At 28.8% G+C, this 23,216-nt stretch overlaps 2 protein-coding genes across 2 annotated transcripts in view; one reads left to right on the top strand and one right to left on the bottom strand.

Annotated features, from left to right (window-relative positions):
* The window catches only part of LOC107452874 (suppressor of lurcher protein 1), a 47,243-nt gene extending 44,821 nt beyond the window's left edge, over nucleotides 1-2,422 (bottom strand). The window contains exon 1 of the mRNA XM_071182876.2: nucleotides 2,302-2,422. Coding sequence (XP_071038977.1) covers nucleotides 2,302-2,305 — 4 coding nt within the window. The 5' untranslated portion in view covers nucleotides 2,306-2,422. The remainder of the gene's footprint in view (nucleotides 1-2,301) is intronic.
* sima (HIF-1 transcription factor component sima) overlaps nucleotides 2,046-23,216 on the top strand; it is a 151,123-nt gene continuing 129,952 nt past the window's right edge. Inside the window, exon 1 of the mRNA XM_087161976.1 lies at nucleotides 2,046-2,542. Coding sequence (XP_087018102.1) covers nucleotides 2,493-2,542 — 50 coding nt within the window. The 5' untranslated portion in view covers nucleotides 2,046-2,492. The remainder of the gene's footprint in view (nucleotides 2,543-23,216) is intronic.

A 23,216-nucleotide genomic window follows, 5' to 3' on the forward strand; every position in this document is an offset into this window, starting at 1 on the left:
GCTCCTCTTCTCTTTTCGTGTTTCAGTTTTAAATTTTTTTAATAAATTAAAAGTTGTAATATGTAAAAAAAAAAAAAAAAAATTAAACAAAACCGAAGTATTTTTCTTGTTGGGGGGGGGGGGGAATTTCTACTTCAATTTGGAAAATAGCTAGTAAATTGGAAAAAAAGTAGTTTCTTTTTCTAAAATTCTCAATTCTACTTTACTTTATTGTAGCGAATGTCAAATTTTCAGAAGGGGTGGCGCACATTATCTTCCATCTCAATTAAATTTCAGAGGAAAATAAAGTTTTCGATTTGGAAAATAGCTTTAAGGTCGAAAATAAGAGTTAAATATAAATTTTACTTGACTTTATTCCTGCGAATGTCTGAATTTCAGAAGGGGCGAAGTATATTCTTCGCCCCCTCACTTTAATTTAAGGGGAAAATAAAATTTTCTTTTTAGAAAATAGATTCAAAGTTTTTTTTTCTTTCTTTCTTTTTTTTTTAAAAGAAAAAAAAAATTACTAGACTTTATTATTTCAAATGTCTAAATTTCAGAAGATACAAAACACATTTTAGCCCCCCTTACTTTATCTCAGAAGAAAATAAAGTTTCCTATCCCCTTACTATAATTTAAGAGGAAAATTAAGTTCTCTATTTGGAAAATATCGTCGAAGTTATGAAACAAAACAATTTTCTTCTTCTAAAATTTCCTACTTTACTTGATTTTATTCTATTAATGTCAATTTCTAAATTTCAGAAGATGAGATGCAAATTCCCCACCCGTCTCACTTTTATTTCTGAAGAAAATAAAGTTTTCTATTTGGAAAATAGATTCAAAGATGAAATTTTTTTTAGTTACCAATTTCTATTATTTTTCAGCACTTTGAAATTTCAAAAGGGGCGAAACACTATGTTCGCCCCCTCATTACTATTTCGGAAGAAAATAGAGTGAAAATTGGAATTAAAATATTTTTTCCACTTTCACTTTACTTTTCCAAAAGTCAAAAAACACATTAATCGCCCATAACAAAATAAAGTTTCCTACTTGGATGTATAAATTCAAAGCTGAGAAAGAATAGTTTTTTTTTCTTCTTCTCTAAAATTATCTATTTTAATGGACTTCGTCTTGGCGAATAACTAAATATCAGAAGAGGCAAAGCACAGAAATGTTAGTGGAATATAAAGTTTTCTTATTTCAAAAATAGCTTCAAAATTGAAATTTTTTTTTTTTTAATTACCGATTTTACTTTATTTTTGTGAGTGTCTAAATTTCAGGAGGGGCGAAACGCATCGTTTGCCCCATCACTTAAATTTCAGAGGGGCCCTCTGCCTCCCTCTGGTTGGCACGCCACTGGGTCTGACGCTAGATAGTAGAAACAACGTAAACCAGAAGTGCAATGTACAGAAAGTGTTAACAATCAATACATGCAGCTGTGGCCTTTTCCCCTTCTCTGCAAAGCGTGTTTGTTCTTATGAGAAAGGGAAATAATTTGCGAAAAGCTGTTATACCGTTTTTTACACTTTCCTTTATGTTGTAGTCGGTACGTAATTACAAAAAAGAAAATTTTCAGCAACTCTATCTTAACACAATTTCTTTCCTACATATATATAATTAGAGTACTGTATTTTGAAAAAACATGATGTGGTCTCTTCATAAGGGGCCAACCTTGACCGTCGGGGCCCCGGGGCGGTGCCCCGGCGTAGTTACGGCCCTGCCTGACGCCCTGAGAGTTCTGTGGCTAGAGCTCCCACATTTCTGGCATTTCTGGACCCTAAAGAGGTCAATGGGAAAAAAAAAATATGAGTTGAAGAAAAAGTTAAACCATAACTTAATAATGCTTAGTAGGTTTACTATTGAATAAATAATATAGATGGCACCACTAAAATTTTAAAGTACTTGTGAACATTGGAATTTTCAGAGTCAATTATTCTAGAAAAGCTTAGCTATCAAGAAAGAACATAAAATTATAATGAGAAAAAATGTTTTAAAAGAAAAGTAACAAGTATTAATAAACTGATTAACATAAATAAATTGTGAGCATAAATTTTTTCATAGTATAAGAGGAATGATTTTAAGAAGTTGATTATTATTTCATTTACATGAACACAGTAATATAAATATACAAGTGCCAATTAATTTGCAATCAATTTTATTTCAGCTATTTCAAAACTTATAAACTCGAATATAAATATCTTTTTTTAAGATTCAATTCATATTGAGCTTCAAAAAATTTAAAATCTTTGATACTCTGATACAAAAAGGCAATAATAAAAAAATAATTTAAAAAAAAGTTTTATTTTAAGTTTATATTCTTACTCATAGAGGGCAGAGCAAATGGAATTATGACAACATTTGACGTCAAAAACTAAGTTCCTGAACTTTCTGTTTATAGTCTTTTTTGCAGTAAATAGACACGTGAACGAATTGTAAAAGAATTTCATTAATTTTTTAGTGATTAAATCATAACAAACGCCTTTATATTGGATTACATTTTGTGACAGTTCATAATGTGTGGTGGCAAAGTTGCCGTTCCTTCAATTGTCAAAGAGAAAAGGAGGTAAGTGACTTTTTATTAATTGAAACTGCCTGTTTGTCCTATTAATTCAGCTTCCTAGTTATAACGGTGAAACTGTTGCTGCATGTTGCGAATAGTCGTGTGTTGCAATAATTTTCGAGACATTTATTTGCGTTTCCTAAAAATTTTATATATGTCACACAAACATGCATTTTTGCAACAAAACAAATTCAATGTCCCCCAGGCTTAAAGGAATTGTTGATAAACTAGCCTCGGCCATCCGAATATTTTATCAATAATAAATTTAGCTGATTACACTTTTATCATTTTTTTGCTCCATAGCTGCATAAATTATAATAAATTTATCTTTGCCTCAGATTTTTTTAATTGTGCAGCCCCATTGTAAGCTTTGCAGCAAGCTATCTTAATTAAAATATCTAATTTAAAAATAAGTCAATTTTTTTTTTTCCTGAATCTTTTAAGGTTTTTTTTAATGAATTTTTGTCAAGGTCTGTGTTTAATACTAGTTTGCAGAATAAAAATAAAATAAAATTTAAATAAAAAATATATACTTGTTTTATATTGTGTAGTGTAGAGAAAAAGATCGAGTAAAGTAAATGATTACTTTCAAAACAAAAAAATACTTTGTTTTTACTGTGTTCTGAAATAAGACCGTTTTTTTCTTTAGATATTTTTATTCTATTTTATTTATTTGTATTTTTTCTTTCTTGAAGAAGTTTTTTCTTCTTTGAACCAATTTTATTTTGCCAATTTAAAATTTCTAACAAGTTAATGCTTTGTAAATTTTTTGTAAATAATGCAATTAATTTTTGTGATTAGGTTTTGAATCTCTATATAGCATAATACATAATCTCAATATATTACAGATTGATCAATTAGCTATTTAAAATTTTGCACTAGATATTTTCAGTATTAGTGAAACTAATGAGAATTTTATTTTTGTGAATTATCTACTCTACTTGCTTTTTTCATTATGCATTACTTAGTTGTATAAAAAAAGAATAAAAATTTAAAAAAAATAGAGATTTTTCTTCTTCTTTTTTTTTTTTTTTTTTGTTTTTTTTAAAGAAAAAAAAAAGATTCCGATGACATTTTTTTAATATTTTTGACAATCAGGATGTTTTTGAAGGAGTATACTCCATGGAGCAGTAGGATACTATCACTAGTTTTGAAATTAAAAAGCCATTTTGTTTTTAGTTTTATTGATTGAAAAGTTCATAGATTTTTTAATCATCAAATCTCCATTTTGTTATATATAAAATAAATATGTTAACCCACGAAATATATACTATGTTACATTCGACATATGAAAACCAGTTCATATATCTAATGTAGTAGTATTTGTAATTAATTAGTGCTGACTGTTTTTTTTTCTTCAATTTAGCATCAAAGCAATGTTTTAAATTAAAATTAAATGGAATAAAATAATTTTTATTGGTATTGAAGTAGTGATTATAATCAGTAAGTGTTTTGAATCAACTCACTGGAATAAGTAGGTGATTCGATTTAATTTGTGATTCAAATCGGCTAGTGATCCAAATCATGGAAGTGTATTGATTTTGTTGATTAAAATCATTTTGATAATTACTTTTGCATAGTTCTTATCTAAATAGGACATATTCAAATAAGTGAGGATAAAATAAATTTTTTTTTTTAATGTAAACGTATTTAATGAGGAAAATTATTATAATAGATTGATTGAATTAGAAACAAGACAAAATATAGTTTTTAGATATCAATAATCATGATTTTATCCCATAAAATAGAAATTTGATATTCTAGGTTTTTGGACAATGGTTATGTGCAGGGCTATGTAAATAGCAATGCAAGTCCCAGGGGGGGGGGCAGAATTTTTTTTTGGCCCCTGTAACGTGTCCCTATTGCTTAAAATCGAGCTGCGGAAATTTCAAGAACATAATGTAAAACTAAACATTTTTATAACAATCGTAATAATTAAGTAAACAAAAGTAAAACGTCAAAATATAAACTTTTAACAAATTATTTTAAACTTAGCGAACTTTTTTATTCCCAAACTCTTTCATTATTTCATCAAATTTGATAACCATTAATACCTCACTTTTGATGCATGTCAGACATAACCAGTTTAACTGTTGCTGCCCCCATAAAACTTCGTGATGAATTTTTTAATATAAATTTCAGCCGATAAAACGACCGTTCTTCGGAACGATTTGTGTTCATCATACACAAAAATATTCTTAAGGCTGTTTCAATGTTGTGGAAAGTCGATTTTAAGCCTTTAGAGATAATTGTTTTATTTAATGTAGGATTTTCACCATTATTTTCATCTGAATTTAAATAATGTTTAGAATGAATTCGCTCATTTAATAAATCATCGTAATCTAAATCTCTGTTATATTATCAAGTGTTAACGAAATTTTTGCATTTATCACTCACTTCAATGTCTATTAGATTACTTAAAAATTGAAAATGATCCCAAATACTTTTGTACATTTCTCCAGGTTTACTTATTTTATTTATTAATGCGTTTAAGGTTGAAAGAAATGACTCCACTTTAAACTTTTCATTTCCACTGAACTTGGTTTCCTTTTCAAGAACTTGTAAGACTTGTGTCTCATTTAGCTAAATATTTACAATCACAATTGGGTATTTTATTTCTGGATTTTGATTCATAATCACTGAATTTATCCCTGAGATAAAAAAAAAGCACTTTTATGTAATCAAAGTTTTGATCACAATTGGGAAAATCATAATTTATAATTAGGCATTTTATTTCTGTCTCTTGATTCATAATCACTGAATTTATCCCTGAGATTAAGAGAAAACGCACTTTTAAGGAATCAAAAAGTTTTGAGGCTGTGCCCAAATTTCACTACAGATGATTGTAGAAATATGCTCGTTTTATTTACCCTTTCAAAAATTTCACTCCATAAGATTTTTATTTCTAATGTGCACATTTTTTTACATAGTTTGTGAGCTTCCCTGTTCGTGCTTGCATCTTGTTCAACATCATTGGCTAATGAATGAATGAAGAGCCTATTCTATTTTTTCATAGCCTTGAATTAAGCAATGAACTGCATCAGGCCGTGAAGTTCACCTAGTTTCTGATATCTGTTGTACAACTTTTTCACCATCGAGAGAAGAAGAAATTAAAATACATCCATTGATGAGTTGATAAAGCGAACAAAGTATACAATCGTTGGACAAAATCAAAATATTTAACATATCGCATGGAACTTTCAGCTGCTTTAAGGCGTACCAAGTTAGGCTCTAGGCAGCACCCATAAACAAAACTCAGTGGCGCGACAGCCCATTGAGGGCCAAGGCCTACTGTGCCCATTTCAGTTTTCTTGACCTTGGGCTCTGGGTTGCCGTTTTACTTAAAAATGTACTGTTAAAGGTCGCATTTGCTAATATCCTACCAGGCTAAAAATTTTCAATTTGCTAAATTGAAATTTAGCTGTCAAGGAAAGGGTTAACATAAGTCTCTACTCAAGACATAATGGTATATTATAACAGAAAATTTATTACTGTTATCCAACCTCATTTAAAAGTTATTATTTATACTTTCTAATTTTTGCTCTAATAGAAAATAAGAAACTTCATGAAACGCATCTTACATTATTATTTTAATTAAAGGTCTTAGTGTTTTCACTTTAAAATTCAAAAGCAAATTTAAAAAAATTTCAAAATTAATTATTTACAATCCAGTTTCATAAAACCAGATAATATATTTTTAGAAGAAAAAAGAGCCCAAAAAAGAAGAAAAAAAAGAAATATTTTACAATTTTGTACTTTTTTACCTATTAATGTTACAAGGAGTTAGGGCAACAAAAATTTAATATTTTTCATTACATTCTAAAGTAATATGTTAAAAATTTTTTTCAAGTAGTAGAAAAAACCTCAATTTATAAACTGAATAAGATTTTTTTTCAACATATTTTGATTATCAAGTATACTTTTAAATCTTTTCCACCTTGATCATTTTTCAATATTTTTTAAATTTCAAAATAATAAATTCAAAACCTAATTTTCTAAAAAAATGGATGAAATTTGAGATATGCATATTAATTTCTTCATTTTAATTAAATTTTTAAAAGAATTTTGTGAAAAATTTTACATTTTGTTTCATCATTTTTAACAAGTAAATACAAAGAAAGAAATCTGTAATTTAGTTTTAGAAATACTCCATATTTTTTAAAAAACTGTGTTAGCTAAAAAGCGGAATATAATTTTTAAAATGAACCTTTTTATAATTAATAAAAAATTTCAGTTACAGCAGCATTTAAAAGTATCACTTTTTTCAAAAAGAAAAGTTTAAGGTTTTTGCCAAAAATGTCTCATGAGAGCTTAGTGCGTATATTTTTTGTTTGTATGTTAACTGTACAACAGCACAAAAAAATTAAACCAGTGCATTTTTAACAAAGTGTTTTATAAAAGAACAATATGATTTTTAAAAGAATGTTTTAAAAATATTTCTAGTTCTAATGACTACCTTTTATATTTTACAATTTGTGTGTTGCGTGTATTTTATCAATTCAAACTTCAGGAACTTATAGGACATAATATTAAAACATATGAAAATACAAAATTGAAAGAAAGCAAAACTAAAATTCACAATAGACCAAGGTTTTTTGGTTTAAACCTTTTTTTAAAAAATTTATTTAAAACTAAAGATTAAATTAAAAGTCAGTCTCAAATTTAAAATAAGTATACCTACATTTATGATTTTTCTCATAAATCTATTTTATTTATTAATTTTAACTAAACTGTACAAAAATATTAATTTCTGTTGAATAATATGTAAACATGATAAAAAAAGAATTGAACTATTATGCTCTTTTATTTCCTCCTTAAGTATCAATGATTGTACACTCTATTAAGTTTCTCTCATAGAAGCTTTAACTTTTAAAAGGTTTGATATAAATAAATTATTTTTTATGGCGATATTTATCATATAGAAAGGGAAAGATTTTTATATCTTCCCTAACATCTGCAGGTTATTCCTTCTGCAATTATTATTATTTTGTCTTGATACAACTTCTGAATTCAAAACATCTATTATCCAATCTTTTATTCAGATAAAATTTGAAAAAAATTATTCAGATACAATTTTTAAGTATACTATTGAAATTGAATAGTTAAAAAAAGTAACTGTTAATTTGTAAAATGAAATTACGTTTTATTACTAAAAATTAATGAAGTTAATTCAATTTAAATAAAAAAAAATGTGTAACCTTAAAAAAAATATTTTACTTACCTTAAGAGAATCAAAAAGAAAAAATTCAAAAGATAAAATTCAAATTCAAAAACAATCAAAAGAGCAAGATGAATTTATTTTCTTGAGTGTGATAAAATTCAAATTTTATATGAAGCAAACGATCTTCTCTTGAAAGACCTAACTTATGGACGAATACGTTCCAAAAAATGGGTGCATCACCGAATTCTTAAGCGACCCATTTTACCCTTTAAAAAAAATAGACCGATATTCACTTCACCTGTTTTTACCAACTCCCACGAGTTAGTGCATGGAACAAAAGTACCCTAATAACTTCTTGAAGCAGACGATTATAAAGCCAATAAATTAAAATCTTTCTTTTTAAAAGTGACCTTTTATCTTTGATGAAGACATTAGAATAAGCGAAACTAAGTAAAAAATAATGAAAATAATAATCGGAAAAAATTGGGATAGTGGATGTAAGAATATTAATTTATGCTTCGCTATTAAAATAAATTTTTTGTTCCATTTTGAAATAAACTGCAAATTTTTTTTTGCATTTTAGCAAAATATTGGAGGGCACGTGACACTTTGTGAAGATCCCCTTTTCTTGAAATTGTCCCTCTTTCCTTTAAACGTGTGCCAGAAGAGCGAAGTTATGAGAGTTGATTACCTAAAATCTTCATTGAAAAGTTGAAAATTAGACTTATGGCATCTTCCTAAGTTGTCCTGATTATAAGCTATTGCAACCATTTGTGTTTGCACCCTAATCAATTACTATTTGTAGAAAGAAAAGCATACTTTCTTCCATAAAATATATTTATTTTAAAAAAGTTTAAAAGCTTATTTATTCTAAGTTTTTTGTAACACTAAATTGCCCAAGGAAGTCATTTTGACTTCTTTTTCATTTGCAAAAAATGTACAAATAATAATGAATAAAATGTTTTTTTTTAGAGTAAAATTTTTTATTGTTAATATTTACTAATAACTTTTATTTAACTGTAATTTATATGAAAAATATTAAAAATTAATTAAACAGATTTCTTTACACATTAGTTATTCTTCCACAATGCAGTCAATTTGGCTGCTTTTGTGCAATATAGGTATATACTAAGTTTGTCTTTCTAGTGTTAATAGAACCTAAAGAAAGTCAGATTCTCAAAAGCACTGCATTAATAAAGACGGTTATGTGAGTTAAGAAGTATTGGAACTCACAACTTTGTAATTATTGAATACTAGATAATCAATGGTGGGTTCTGTAATCAATAACAGGAATAATTTTACAATGGAAATAGAAAGAAGAATAACTATAGCCAATAAATGTTTTAATGGAATTTGAAAATAATACATAAAATCTAATGCAATTCATAGAAAAACCGGAGTTTTATTATGTAAATCTCTTTTTAAGATCAATTTTAACATATGCTTGTGAAACCTGGACCCATCTTGTACGGATGAGGTTATGTTGGGTACCGTTGAGAGAAAGATTTTAAGAAGTATTAACTTCTATTGATGGTTAACCATCATAGTATTAAAGTAGCATTTTCCATCATGGAATGATGGGAGCTTGTTGGCATATTAAAAACCATGTACGCATAATGGGAAATGTTGAATGATGTTGACCATCAAATAATGTTGGACCATCATGCATCGCACTGTATCCAACGTAACATGATAATAAAATTTATGGTGTATCGGTTTACGGACCCAAATTTCTCACAAAATGGTCCCTTATTAATATGCACCTCATCTTAAAAAAACTGTAAACAGCCGTAGAAAAAAAAAAGCACTGCACGTGTCTTATTAAAAAAGGAAAAGTGGAGAGAACTCGGTTATCAATAAATTATAAGGAATTTTGAAGAATGAAAGAGAAATTAGTAAAAAGCACTTAAGATGGGGGGGGGGGTGCATTTTTGTAATCTCAAGCCCGTCTCTTTCTTCATTTCTGTTTATCTTCGCAGAATAAATATAATTTCTTTACAGTAGATAAAATCCAACAGCTGACGATAAGATTATCATTTGAACGAACTCGGAATAAATTAAAGCTTCGAATAATATCGTCATTGACATTCTTGAAAATTAAAATCGTCATTATTATTAAAGCGAATTTTTTATTTATTCTATGAGTCAGATCTTACGTATCTAAACAAGATTTTTGTTGGAGAAAGGGGTCGAAATTAAAACACGCAGATGAGTTCTCCCTAGGCATGAAATAATTGCGCTTCCTCTCTGAAAAGGACACTTTTGAGAAGTCACTCAACTCAGTAAAACTTTTTTCAATAATGGCAATATTACGTAATAACTGCATTTTATCATCAACCATTTTTGCATCTTATACTATCTTATGTGTAAATTTTAAAGAAGTAATTCACTCTCATTTTGAAAGTGAAAGAAAAATTCGTAGTTTATAGAAATAATTAAAGACATGCTAAAAAAAAACAATCTTTGGATAATTTTTTTCCCCTAAAAAACTAAATTAACAAAAAAATATTAATTGAAACACAATTACAAGTCTTTTTTTTTCCTATAATTTAAACTGAAAATTATAAGAAAGTAAGCATTAAAAAGTGCTTTTTTAAAAAAGAAAAAAATATTTATTTAAAACTTCAGAGCTTTAACTTTTTTGATAACAAACGATTCTTGTGGTTTTTCCCGAAAAGAAGAACTGGACCCTATCTCAGTTGTTTATTTTAGATCCTAAAAAGTGTGAGTAGACTTTTTATAAATTCATAAAAAAAAAAGGACCGTATACACAATGACCCCAATCATCCCTCTTTTGCAGACAAGTTTCTGAGGTTCTCCTCCACTGTATTTGAAATCCATCTGTCATCGAACGAAAGGCCATTTTTCTTCCCGTCTCTGGGTGAGAGAGAAGGAGGGTGGGAAGGATGACGTAAATGAATACCTCTGCCTGTATAATCGGCTGAGTGGGGGAAGCTAGTGAGCCCATAGATATGCAATTCTTTTACACGGTAGGGTCGGACAACTTTTTTTTTTTTTTGGGGGGGGGGATTAAGAAACTAGTTTTTTCCGATGATATTTGAAAATATACGGTATAAAAAATGTGTGCTGCAGATGACCATAACTTATTTTTTTTATAAATTTTCATAATAGTCAGGGGTCTGTCCACAGACATTTTGTGAAAGGTCCCGTTTTTGTAAAATTGTGAAAAAACTTCTCATAATTTGTGAATATAAAATAAACGTTAAGTCACATTCTTTCAACCAGGGTCCTGCTTTTGTGAAAATAGGGCCCTGTTATCGCAAAAATTGCTAAAAACCTTTTCAAGAAGTTTTTAAATTACAAATAGATACAAGATTCTGCTCAACAATTGCTGCTACTAAATGAGAGATGCAACATACAAATATTTGGCATTTAGACTATTCTGCTCAATGCAGAATATTCATTTCGGAAGAATAATTGAAACAAAATCACTCACATTTTTAATAATTTCAATTGACATATTTTAAATAACACAACTTAGTACTGTATCACTTTTTATGTGTTACGCATTAAGTAAACTTAAACAATTCTTAAATTTATAATATTTTATTTAAAAAATTGCCAAAAATACAATTTTTTACATAATATTCTATTAAGTAATTTTATGAATAAATAAAAATTGATCAATTATTTTTTTTCTTAGAATACTACTTTTGGAATGCCAATTTAGGGAAACTTGGAAAACTAGTCTTTCTTTTTTCCCCCCAGGGTAGGGTTTATTCGATTAACAAAAAACAACAATAAAGCACAAATTTGTGAAGGGTTCGATTAAAAGAAAGAATTATTTTGTGAAGGATCCATTTTTATGAAAAGATATTTTGTGAAGGGTCTGTTAACGGACCCACATTTCTTCTAAACAGACCCCTGCATTAACAAAATGCAAAATAATTTTCAAAGACTTTAAATGATCATGATAAAATAACTAGTTTTTAACAAAGAAGTCTTTTCTTGATTATATTAGCCATTATAAAATGATTGGGAGATTTTTCGGTTCGATATCAGAGGGTGGAAAATGGAGCCTGAAATTAAGAATCTCTTGCGAAATGCAGCAGAGTTGCACGCTAGAGTGCAATAATCTAACCGAACCCAGCTCAGTAGACGCACAATGCAGACTGGCAAGTATTTTATCAAACATGCAAAATTATTGGCGCTTTCTTACGCTACGGACCGACGGTACGCCGAAATGGATTGCGGTTGAATAAATTGTGAGAACGTTGAATAAAATAATAAGAAAAGCACGCTTTTGCATAATGCGTGGCGAAAATCGACATGGTGTGATACGTGGTAAAATGCATCGTAAGGAAAAAAATTTCATTTTCGAAAAGGGAAAATTAGGCACTTTTTAAAAACACCCCATGAAAATAGTGCCTTTAAGGGCTTTTAAAAAACGAAAATTGAAAATAAGCACATTTAAAAAACACTACGCACCATGCTATTCCTTAATATTATAAAAACGAAATTAATTTGTCTAAAAATTTAAAGGAAATTGTGGAGCATGCAATATATAATGTTTATAAAGCATATATTTAATATTTCTTAAGAAAAATCATATGAAATTTTGCAGCCTTTCATATATATAATTTTATTTATAATATTAAATTATTTACAAAAAAAGACGCATATATTTTAATTATTTAATTTTATAGGCATATATATATATATATATATATATATATATATTAATGAAATAGAATATGTTTAATAAAGCATTGCGTATACCCTTACAGGATCAATGAATATAAAAATCCCTTTTTAGTGTAGTAATTTTGGTAGTATTAGATTTCACTTCTCAGAATTATAAAATAGCAACTCTGTATTTAGATGAGAATTCCATTTCCAGTTTAAATTATTTTTGTTATTTACAATTTATTATTTTGTGCCTAAAATGATTGTAGATTTATCGAGGGGAGTCTACTCAAGTGTTTCTCACTTACAAGTGTTGTTTGCCGTCTCCTGGTAAAACAATTAATTGGAGTGGTGACATTTTTATACCCGAAATAGTAGCGTAAACTTTTGTTTTGAAATAGTAGGTAATGGCACTTAAATTTTGTAGTGACCATGTGTTGGCGGCTGCTTTTTCGAGTTGTCGCCCACAAGAGCCACCTCTGGCAGAATTGCGGCGACACTGCACTGCGACGTTGTCGCAGAACGTTACGGAGTTTTTGCAGAAAAATTTTTCGTTTGGGAAGGGGAACATTTTGGGTTTCCCCTTCTGCTCAATTTTTCGAATTTCTTTTTTCTTTCTGCAGATTTTTTTTCTTCAAAGATGTCTTTCTTGCGCATCAGAGAGGAAAAAGTTTTCTATTCTCATTTGAGATTTTTAAAAAAATCGGTAATGACTCGCCTCAGCTATAATTTCAAATTTTAAAAAGATGAGAAATCGCGAAAGTTCAAAAAATAGTTCGCTCCAGAAATGATGTTCTTTCATTATTCTTTTTCTTTAATGAACACCCTATTTTACATTCGCTTATTAGAGTATCTCTTTTTTTTTTAAAGAGTCCTATTCGCGTGATTCGTGACCTTTATTTTGAGACTTACTCAATTAAAAAATATTACAATTAAATTTTTTTTATACATTTTTATTCCAAACTTTTTATTGCAAACACAACGTTTCTCTTACTTAAAATTAGTAATTGTTATAAATTAAAAATATTAGTGTTAGGAAAGTTAGTCGCGGAAAGCCCGAAAAAATTCTGCCACATGGCAAGAGCCTTGATCTTTACATCGAATAGTATCAAATATCAATATTGTGATGTTTGTCCTAAATATCGATTTTTAACAATATATCGCGGTATTTGCCATGAGATATATTTAACAATATATTGTGGTGTTTATCAAATAATGTTAATGTATTAATCGTTATTTTTCTAACTTAATTTATATTATCTTTATGTTGGTCAATACGCTCGTAAAATCTGTTTACTTTATCAATTATATCCTATTCGATAATTATCTTTATACATAGTGTACGGAATATCAGTAATGATCGTTATATCGCCGCAATTGATTGTTAATGATCGCGATATTGTATATGATACACCTGTGCAAATCAGAATCTGGTGTTGTTCCAACGAACATAGTAACCAAAAAGGGCCCGATTATCCCTGGAAATAAAACCATGGTTTTGAACGAACATTGTTCTGTTATTTAATGAGTTCGTTAGACATCGTAATTTTCAACTGGTCGAACAACGCTTTTAGTTTCAAAACGGATATCCGGAAATTTTTTTTTCTTCTTCTTCATTTCTGAGTGTAGTATTTGTTGTGTGTGTGTTCATCAAGAAATGAAATGCTGTGCACTTTAATAACTTTTCTGAGAAGTGCCTCTCTCTCTCTGTAAATAAACTGTTGTTTCTCCACTCCCTCCTATGACGTCATTATTAATTTCTAGACCATCTTATTTGCTTTCCTCTTTTTGCTCTTCAGAATCGAATTTTTTTATTTTCCTTTCAAATTTCGCTTTTGAATTTTGGTAACAAATCGAGTCTTTACGTAGCGTTTTTAAAAAGTGCTTGAAGGTGATTACTTTTGATTTTTCGTTACTTAAAAGCCCTTAAAGGTGCTTTTTTCATTGGTGTTTTTAAAAAGTGCTTCATTTTCCCTTTTCAAAACTGAGATTTTTTTTTCTCGTTACCATGTCTATTTTCGCCACGTATTATGCAAAAGCGTGTTTTTCACGTTGTTCTATTCACCGTTTTCACAATTCATTTCGGCGTACCGTCGGTCCTTAGCGTATGGAAGCGCCAATCATTTTACATGTTTGATGAATACTTGTGCGTCTATTGAGCTGGGTTCGGTGGGATTATTGCCTTCTCATGTGCAACTCTACTGCATTTTGCAAGATATTCTCAACTTCAAATATTCTCAATTATTCCACCCTCTGATATCGAACCGAAAAATCTCTCGATCATTTTATAACGGCTAATAAAATCAAGAAAAAGAGTTCGTTGTCAGAAACTAGTTATTTTATCACGATCATGTAAAGTCTTTGAAAATTATTTTGCATTTTGTTATTGTATATAGTGCTTAAAAAGTACTTAAAAGGTGCTTACTTTTTGTTGAGAGATTTGGCTACGCACCCTCTTTTCAGAAGCTCCGATTAAACTACTATTTTTACTCTGCGATATCATATTGATTTCGCAAAGTATTTGAAACATATTTAGGAAAGTAGTGATGATTTTTTTTATTTTTATGACTGATAGTCTATCTAAACACAATCTTCATAGATTTGTTTGTGATCTCTGTCAGACTAAGAACTTATTATTGTGAAAATTAGGTTACCTGCAAGTTTCGCTACCACTATGATATCTTTCGGAATTTTATGGCAGTTTTTTGGGCAGGTGTGTATACAAAATTTTTTTGTAAAAGGTTTGAGAATTTGCGAAAAAAACTACTCACATTTTCCTGATCTTGAAGATGTGGTCTTGTTTTTTGTAATTTTGTGAAAAATCTAAAAATGAATAATAAAAAATCAAACACGAAATTTAAGGTGGTCCGATGGTCTGGGATCACAAAAGTTTAACCCGGTGCTCAAAAATTAATTATTACTGGTCCCTCTTACCAGAAGTCGTTGAAAAGAGAGTTGCTGTGTGCTGTTTTGGTTTTTGGAATTTCAGTTTTGTTGTCACTAAATAAGCATAGCTCATCAGAATTGTATTGTCATTTAAATTCACTTTTTGAAAAAAATATGGAATGGACTAGTTGCATCTTCTGGTCCACGAACCAGTGAATCACTGCTGCTGTCTGGTCTGTCTTGTTTTTGATCTCTCAATTTACTAATTCCAATATTCACCGTAGAATCAGCTATATTTTTTTGAAGCTGAAGATTCTTTTTATTTGAAGTCTTACAACGAATAGAAATTGTAAATTAATGACGCCATCGATTCCGAATAGTCCGTGCTGTGGGCCGAGCTCATTTATCGTTAAGTTCGTTCCGATACTTTGGGGCCAATATTTACGTTTGACAAAATGATTCAAAATATTTTAGTGTTTTTAATTTTATAAAGTTCTCCAAAAAGAATTTGGTCATAATTTAATAACAATACATTTTATTTCGCACTCTTTCCTGAACGCTCTCGTACTCTCATCCAATGAAAGAGTCGAATTATATTTCCCTCCACCAAGATAACCAATCACACATCGTTTCCTCACTGTCGCTAACAGTAATCAAACCGTTGCATTAGCGCTAATTTTCTCAATTTCATTTTAATTAATAAAAATACTTCTTTAAGAGACAACTATATATTGACAGGGAAGGATGCCAACTGCTCCGCTCTCCGGAAAAGTTTTAATGAAGTGGTAGCGAATTATATAGTATAACTTGCAAAATATGCATAGTTACGCCTACTTTAAAAAACAGTAACCAAATAATTAATGCTTTTAGGTTGCATGTTATATGAGTTTTATAATTTTTGATATTTAGTGGTGGAAAAATTATTTAAAATTAAAAATATTGAACTAAAAATAACTTAAATTTCGTTACCGCTAGAAAATACTATTTTGCAAAGCGGAGCATGTTGGCATCTCTGTATTGATAACATTTAATTTTACCGCTTTGTTGGTAAATATTCGATTTTCGTTTTGAAATTCCAAGTGTACAAGTAGTCACATTATAATACTACACCGACGTAACTAAGAATTGGTCTTCCATTAAAAAAATGCAATTAAATGCAAACAAATTATTAAATTTTGGAGTATAATTAAGTTCTAAAACATGTTGATCGATAATCGTCTGGATTTATTTTCTATTGCTTAATAAGAAACATATTAAACGATACTTGTCCAAGGTGTTCTGCATTTGCCTTTTGTTGCACTTGGTGCAAAAAATTAACTTGTAATAATGCATGAAAACATTTTTTTCCCAATAAGGACAATATATTTTACACACTAAATATATTTTCTCAAAATCTATCTTAATTTTTTTTAAATTAATGTTGTACCAAAACATTGAAATTTAAAAAAAATGAAAACAGGTTTTTGTTAAATTGTTCAAATAAATTATTTAACTAAATATTTTATTCAGTGCATGCAGAATGCAATGCTTTAATTTAGTAGGAAAAATTTTAAAGTTCTAGTAGAAGATGATTTAAGACAAAGTGTGCCAAACAACAAATTAAAATAAAAAAAAATAAAATTTATTGCAAATCTTATCTCAAATTTTCAGTAGGGTAGCAATTCTTAAAAAGTTCATTCAAATTTAAAGTTTTTATACAGGGCGAAAATATGTATATTTTCTACAGAATTCAAATTTCATGTACTTTTACAAAAATACTAAAAAAAAAAAAAAAAAAAAAAATATTGCTCTGGATTAATTAATTAATTATTGATTTTTATTAATATTATTTAATTATTGAAGTATCTTGAAATATAAAGGTATTTATTTGAATTGACGAACGGTAAGAAATAGTCATACTACCATTGACGACAATGAAGCTTAATTAATGTTGGTAACGTAACCAAGGTTGGTAATATGTGTAAGTTGAAATTAAAAAAAAAAAAAAAAAAATTCTGAACTAAAAAGCAGAAATAAGGAGAAAAGATACTTATTTGCATTTCGGGTAACCGTATAAAATCTGCATATTATTATTGGCACTAATGCTCAATTAATATTGATAATGTTTATTAATTGAAATAAAATAAAATACGCTATGTGCTAAAAAGCCAAGCTCATGAAGGAAAGATTAACAGATTTTCGTTTAAAAAAACCTTAAAAAAGCGCCGTTCGCAGATGACGCTTAATTCATATGTGTGGTAATCTGTACTGCTGTTATTATGGTAATTAGTGAATTTGTTTTTATAAGAATTCTACAACAGGTTTTCCGTAGTTTCAGAAAATATATATATATTTTTTCAGTGGTAGCTAAGATAGTGCATTAATATTTTAATGAATTTGAATTTATAGAACTTTTTCCCACCACTAAATATTAATATTTTAGCAGTAAATTAAAGGTCAGATAGAGAAATTTTCGTGCTCCAAAATTCTTATTAAGTTCCAATAAGTTTTTAAGTTTTTTTTTTTTTTTTTTTTCAAAATTGGATTTTAGTTTACTGCCACTGACATATATATGAACTCAAATATTGAAGGGTTATGTAATAAATACCAAATATATTAATATAGGTATAAAATATTATATTGATATATTTGGTAATTATTCAAACTGCACCAATACTAAGCAGTTTTAATACCGATACTTTGGAGTTAAGCGTTTTACGGCCACTTGAAAGGGATATTGTACCTGAGAAAATCACTTAAGAGTGGTAAATTTTAATTATCATGAATTGGCCGCAAGCAATAGCATCATGCCAAGTGATGCTAAATAAATTTTGTCTTTTTTTCAAACTTATCTTTTTTCTTATCATATCTTATAAATTTTATCTTTTTTCAAATTTTTCTTTTATCATGAATTACAAACAACGAGCTTTGGTTACTTCAATAACGTAGAGCCACGGAAGATTTCAGCATATAACATTAAATTTAAAAAATACGAAATTATTTTAACTATATTAATTGAAAAACTTAGTGGAAGAGCCAGGTAAGTGACATTTTCAGAACGAAAAAAGAAGTTGTATCCGAATTATTTAATTACAAATTTATATAAAGGTGGGACTAATAATTCTTTGCCTTATTTTATTTACTACTGCCTAATTGAAATAAAAATCATGCAAGCATACTAAAAAACTAATATGGATAAGTTATGTTAAGATAAAAGTGAACGCAAAAACAGTTCTGTTACATTAAACATACACATGTTGACGCAATCACTTTTTGTTATTTTATTTAATTCATTAATTCATCTAAAAATGTCATTCATCTGGTTCTTCCATCAAGCTCTTTAATTGTGTCTGGTATATGCCTTTCACTAATGAGCATGATTGCGTTGTGTTTCTCATAACTGATTTATTGACTCTTTTTTTTTTTATTTAATTTTTTTTGTTCGCTATGTGCGAAGAACGGGTATTCAGCTAGTTAAAATATAAATAAATAAAGAAAAAATAAATTGTTTAGAAACTAGCGGCAAATTAATGAACGCTGCAAATTAGCTAATTGAAAATGACACGATTGATAGTTACTAATGGCTAATTGAAATAATGTTTTGCGTAGAATGACGTCACACGAAACCACGCCTTCTTTTCAGTCCCGAGACTTTGTTTAAGAATTTCGCCAATTTAATTGCATTTTTAACTCTTTGTATTGTTTGCAAAATTTTTAGTTAACATTTCGTAAAAAGAAATTCAACACTTTCACTTTTTCTCTACTTTGATTTGAACATTACTAAAGAAAATTTAAGTGAGTTTGCCAGTTCGGCTTTTGAGTCCTCTTAAGAGGATTTCTTCTGTTCAGTAAACTATACTGTAAAAGGGATTCTTTGTTTTCTTTCATAAATATCACTTTCTGTTATCTTAAAAGATGTTTGCTTGTTTCGAAAGCTTTAATAATATTCCAGTCTTATTACACTTTGGCAAAATGTGTCTCCTCACTTTTCAACTACAATAGTCAAGAGTAATAGTAAACAGTGCGCATGCGTTGCTACAGCGTTGTTAATTTTTTTAAAATTCTGTTTTTTTTTCACTTTTAATTTTGTTATGCATTAAATTGATGAGTTTATTTTTAGTTTGATGTTAGTTTGATGAGTTTATACCCTACCGACGAGCGAATGGTGACTCTCCGAACCCCTTTCATGCAAATACGAGAACTGGGTGTTGATCATCAGTTAGGGATAAAAGGATCCATTGTCAACGTACCCAATAGCTTGCCCAAGACCGTAGACTGTCTTCCTCGCACTATAAATGATTCATTCACTATTCGTGTAAAATTGAAAAGAAAAACCTAGCCTTCAAATCATATTGAACTTGTGAATCCGAAACGGCAGTATGATGCAGCTTACAATCTCCATTAAACACCATTGTACCCATACGAAAATTTTAATATTGATCTCGATTAGCTGTTCAAAGTCTATTCAATCATCAAAAGAATTTACACAGAATGTGTCTGAGCTGCATGTCTGCAAAATTGTGTACCGAGAAGTTCGGGATTAACAGTTAAAGATGTCCAAGATGAAAACACAATTAAATTTCTTTTCCAAAATGAATTAGACAACAACCATATTGCCAATTTCCTTCATTTTGTAGTGAATCGTATTTTATTTCTATTTTGAAATAGTTACGAAAAATTCATTAATCTTTAATAAGATTAACCCGAGGAAGAAAAAAATCACACAAAATTGAGGATTGTCCCCCCCCCTTTTATTTTTTGAAAGGTCATTTTAAAAAATATGAAAAAATAATTGTCTGCCAATGCCTTTTAGCATTTTATACGATTATTTTTTTTCAATTGTGCATCTATTTGCAGTAGTTTTTTAATAAATAAACATTCTTTTTTCCTGCTTAATTTTTTTAAAATTATTATTCAGAAAATTTTTGTTTTGTTCATAAAACATGTTTTTTTAACCGCTCACTCTTTTAATGTTACCTTTCTTCATTTTCTTTCGTATATGTTTAAAAAATTATTTTTTTTTGTTTTGAGTCTGAAAGAGATTTATTTATAAATATTCATTTTGCAAATGTAAAATCATATTATTAATAAAAAGGTTAAATTATTTTGTAAAAAATGTCGCTACCTTATCAGAAACATTTGCCTCAACCAAGTTTTACGCTGTTAAAAAACCATATGAAAGAGACCATTCTAAATCCTTCTGTTGAGCAGACGACAGCTGTTTAATATTTGTGTCAAATATTGAATTAAAGTTTAGGAATATAGTAGGAGAAATAGAAAAGAGTATTTTTTTATTTTATTTTTGCATACAATTTATTTTGGATAAGTTTAAGAATATAGTGAACAAGTTATAATGTTTTCTAACATTTTGTAGTATTGTTACATGTTGCTTTAAATTAAAAAAAAATAAAATAAAAAGTAGGTTTTAAACATTTTGGTATTACTCCCCCACAATATAGGAATATAATTCCATATATGTATATTCGTATCACCTAGGTGAACTGGTTCTATTGTTTTATTCCATTGATTAGCGTTTTTAAAAAGTGCTTAAAGGTGCTTATTTCTGATTTTCGTTTTTTAAGAGCCCTTAAAGGTGCTTTTTTCATTAGATGTTTTTAAAAAGTGCTTAGTTTTCCCTTTTCGAAAATGAGATTTTTTTCTTTACCGTGTTGATTTTCGCGACGTATTATGGAAAAGCGTGCGTTTCATTTTGTTCTTTTCACAGTTTTCACAATTCATTCAACCACAATCCATTTCGGCGTACCCTCGGTCCATAGCGTATAAAAGCGCCAATCATTTTTCCATGTTTGTTAAATACTTGCGAGTCTGCATGTGCGTTTACTGAGCTGGGTTCGGTGAGATTATTGCACACTCATGTGCAACTCAGCTGCATTTTGCAAGATATTCTCCATTTTAGGCTTCATTTTCCACCCTCTGATATCGAACTGAAAAATCTCTCGATCATTTTATAATGGCTAATATAATCACGAAAAGAGTTCTTTTGTTAGAAACTAGTTATTTTATCATGATCACGTAAAGTCTTTGAAAATTATTTTGCATATTGTTAACGTACATAGTGCTTAAAAATATTTTTCGAGTGCTTAAAAGGTACTTATTTTGTAGTGAAGGATTTGGCTACACACCCTGTTATAGATTCATGATTTTTTTATAATGTAATTATTAAGGCCCGGATTTTGGTGACATTTGCATTTTTTTGCATTTTTGGACATTTTTTGTCCTTTAGAGCATTTTTTGAGATTTATAGGGCATTTTCTTTAAAATTTTGGGGCGTATTTTGCATTTTAAAGCATTTTTTAAATTTTTTGTTAAATTTTTATAATTTTCATTATTTTTTATAATTTTTTATTATTACACTGGCTTCCAAACAATGAAGAAAATTTCTAGGATATTAACAGGTGAAGCAACATCTTTTCAAATTGAAGAAGAATTGTCAGTAAGTGTGACCGTCCTTTTCAAGTACGCACCAATAACATCAGTAGACGTTGAAAGAAGCTTCTCCTGGTATAAAAATTTGCTTTCAGACAAGAGACGCTCCTTTACATTTCAAAATATTAAAAAAAAAAAAAACTTAATAATCCACTGTAATTCTGATATTTAGTAATATTATGAGATGGAAGTTGTTATATTCATTTAAGTTTCTATACAAAATGAAAATGTTTTGGAGTCAATATATTTTCCTTTTTTTGTGGTTATTTTTGGATATAAAACATTTGTCAAACTTTAATGAACGTAGAACAAGTATTGCATTGCTTTATATTTTTTGAAACGACTCATAATAATTTTAAAGAGTAAAACATTGTTTTAGTTCAATATTTTTACTTCTATTTAAGTTATGTCATAAGGCACTTATAGCGCAATTTTCGCATTTTAAGGGAATTTTTTGCACTTTTAAGGGCATTTTTTGCACTTTTTAAGGGCATTAATTGAGATTTTTTAGGTCATCAAAATCCGGGCTCTAGTAATTATTATGAATTACTGATTTAAAACAGCAAGTGATTCGTGACACCTAGGTGAACTGATTCTATTCTATTGATTATATTGTTTCGAATCACTTTAATGATTCGTCAACTCTAGTATTTACCTTAATGTTAGACGTTTTAGTTGCTGATTTGAAGAAAACAAGTTTTTTTATTTTTTTTTTTATTTTTTATTTTTTATCAAAGTGTTGTAAATTTATTATTGTTTCAGGCACTCGGACTCAATGTTTTTCTTTTCAGTGAAAGGACTGAGTCATAAACTATCATTTCAATAGCGTTATTTTATTAATGGGTATGACTTTCAAGTTATCAAAAGAGAAAATTAACTAAAATGGCATCAAAAAACTTGTTTCACTCCACTGTTTGTTCTAGTTTTCGGTAAAAGGGTCAACCAATGGACCTCCTTTTTGTCTTTCTCGTAACTTTTCTTCCAATTAAGAACTTTACCCAAAACGGACTTTAATGAACTTAAATGAATAATATTTTTTATAAATGAAGATTTATGACTCATGTTCAATAGTGTTAAAACTCCTTGAAGATTTAATGATGCCTAATTTCTTTGAAAGCAGTGCTTTAAAATAGGAGGAAAAGATTAATACAAAACATTTCGTTAGACTTTCCCAAAGTGTGGTACGCGTACCCCCAGGGGTACTAGAACAGTTTAGCTGGGGTACGCGTTCTTTTGCGAAATATCTTTCAACAAACTGAAATTTAAAAAAAATTTATCCGAAAACAAATGTAGCCATGAAAATTCACGATTACGTATTTTTCTGTTGGTTCTTTTTTGCAGACTTAACAGTTAATACTTTGTGACGTCAACAACCAGTTGTGATTTTTAATTTTATTTTCTATTATAAATAAACATATTTTGAAAAAAACGCATTAATTTTTTTTATGAGTGGTACACAGCGTTACGAAAAATTTAGAAATTGTACACAAAAGTCATAAGTTTGGGAAACACTGCATTAGGTAGTCTGCGGCATGAGGGCGCACTAAAATATGGCAT

This window comes from Parasteatoda tepidariorum, chromosome 4 (genome assembly GCF_982258835.1).
Source record: "Parasteatoda tepidariorum strain Cologne lab strain chromosome 4, Ptep-v5.0, whole genome shotgun sequence".
Lineage (NCBI taxonomy): Eukaryota > Metazoa > Arthropoda > Arachnida > Araneae > Theridiidae > Parasteatoda > Parasteatoda tepidariorum.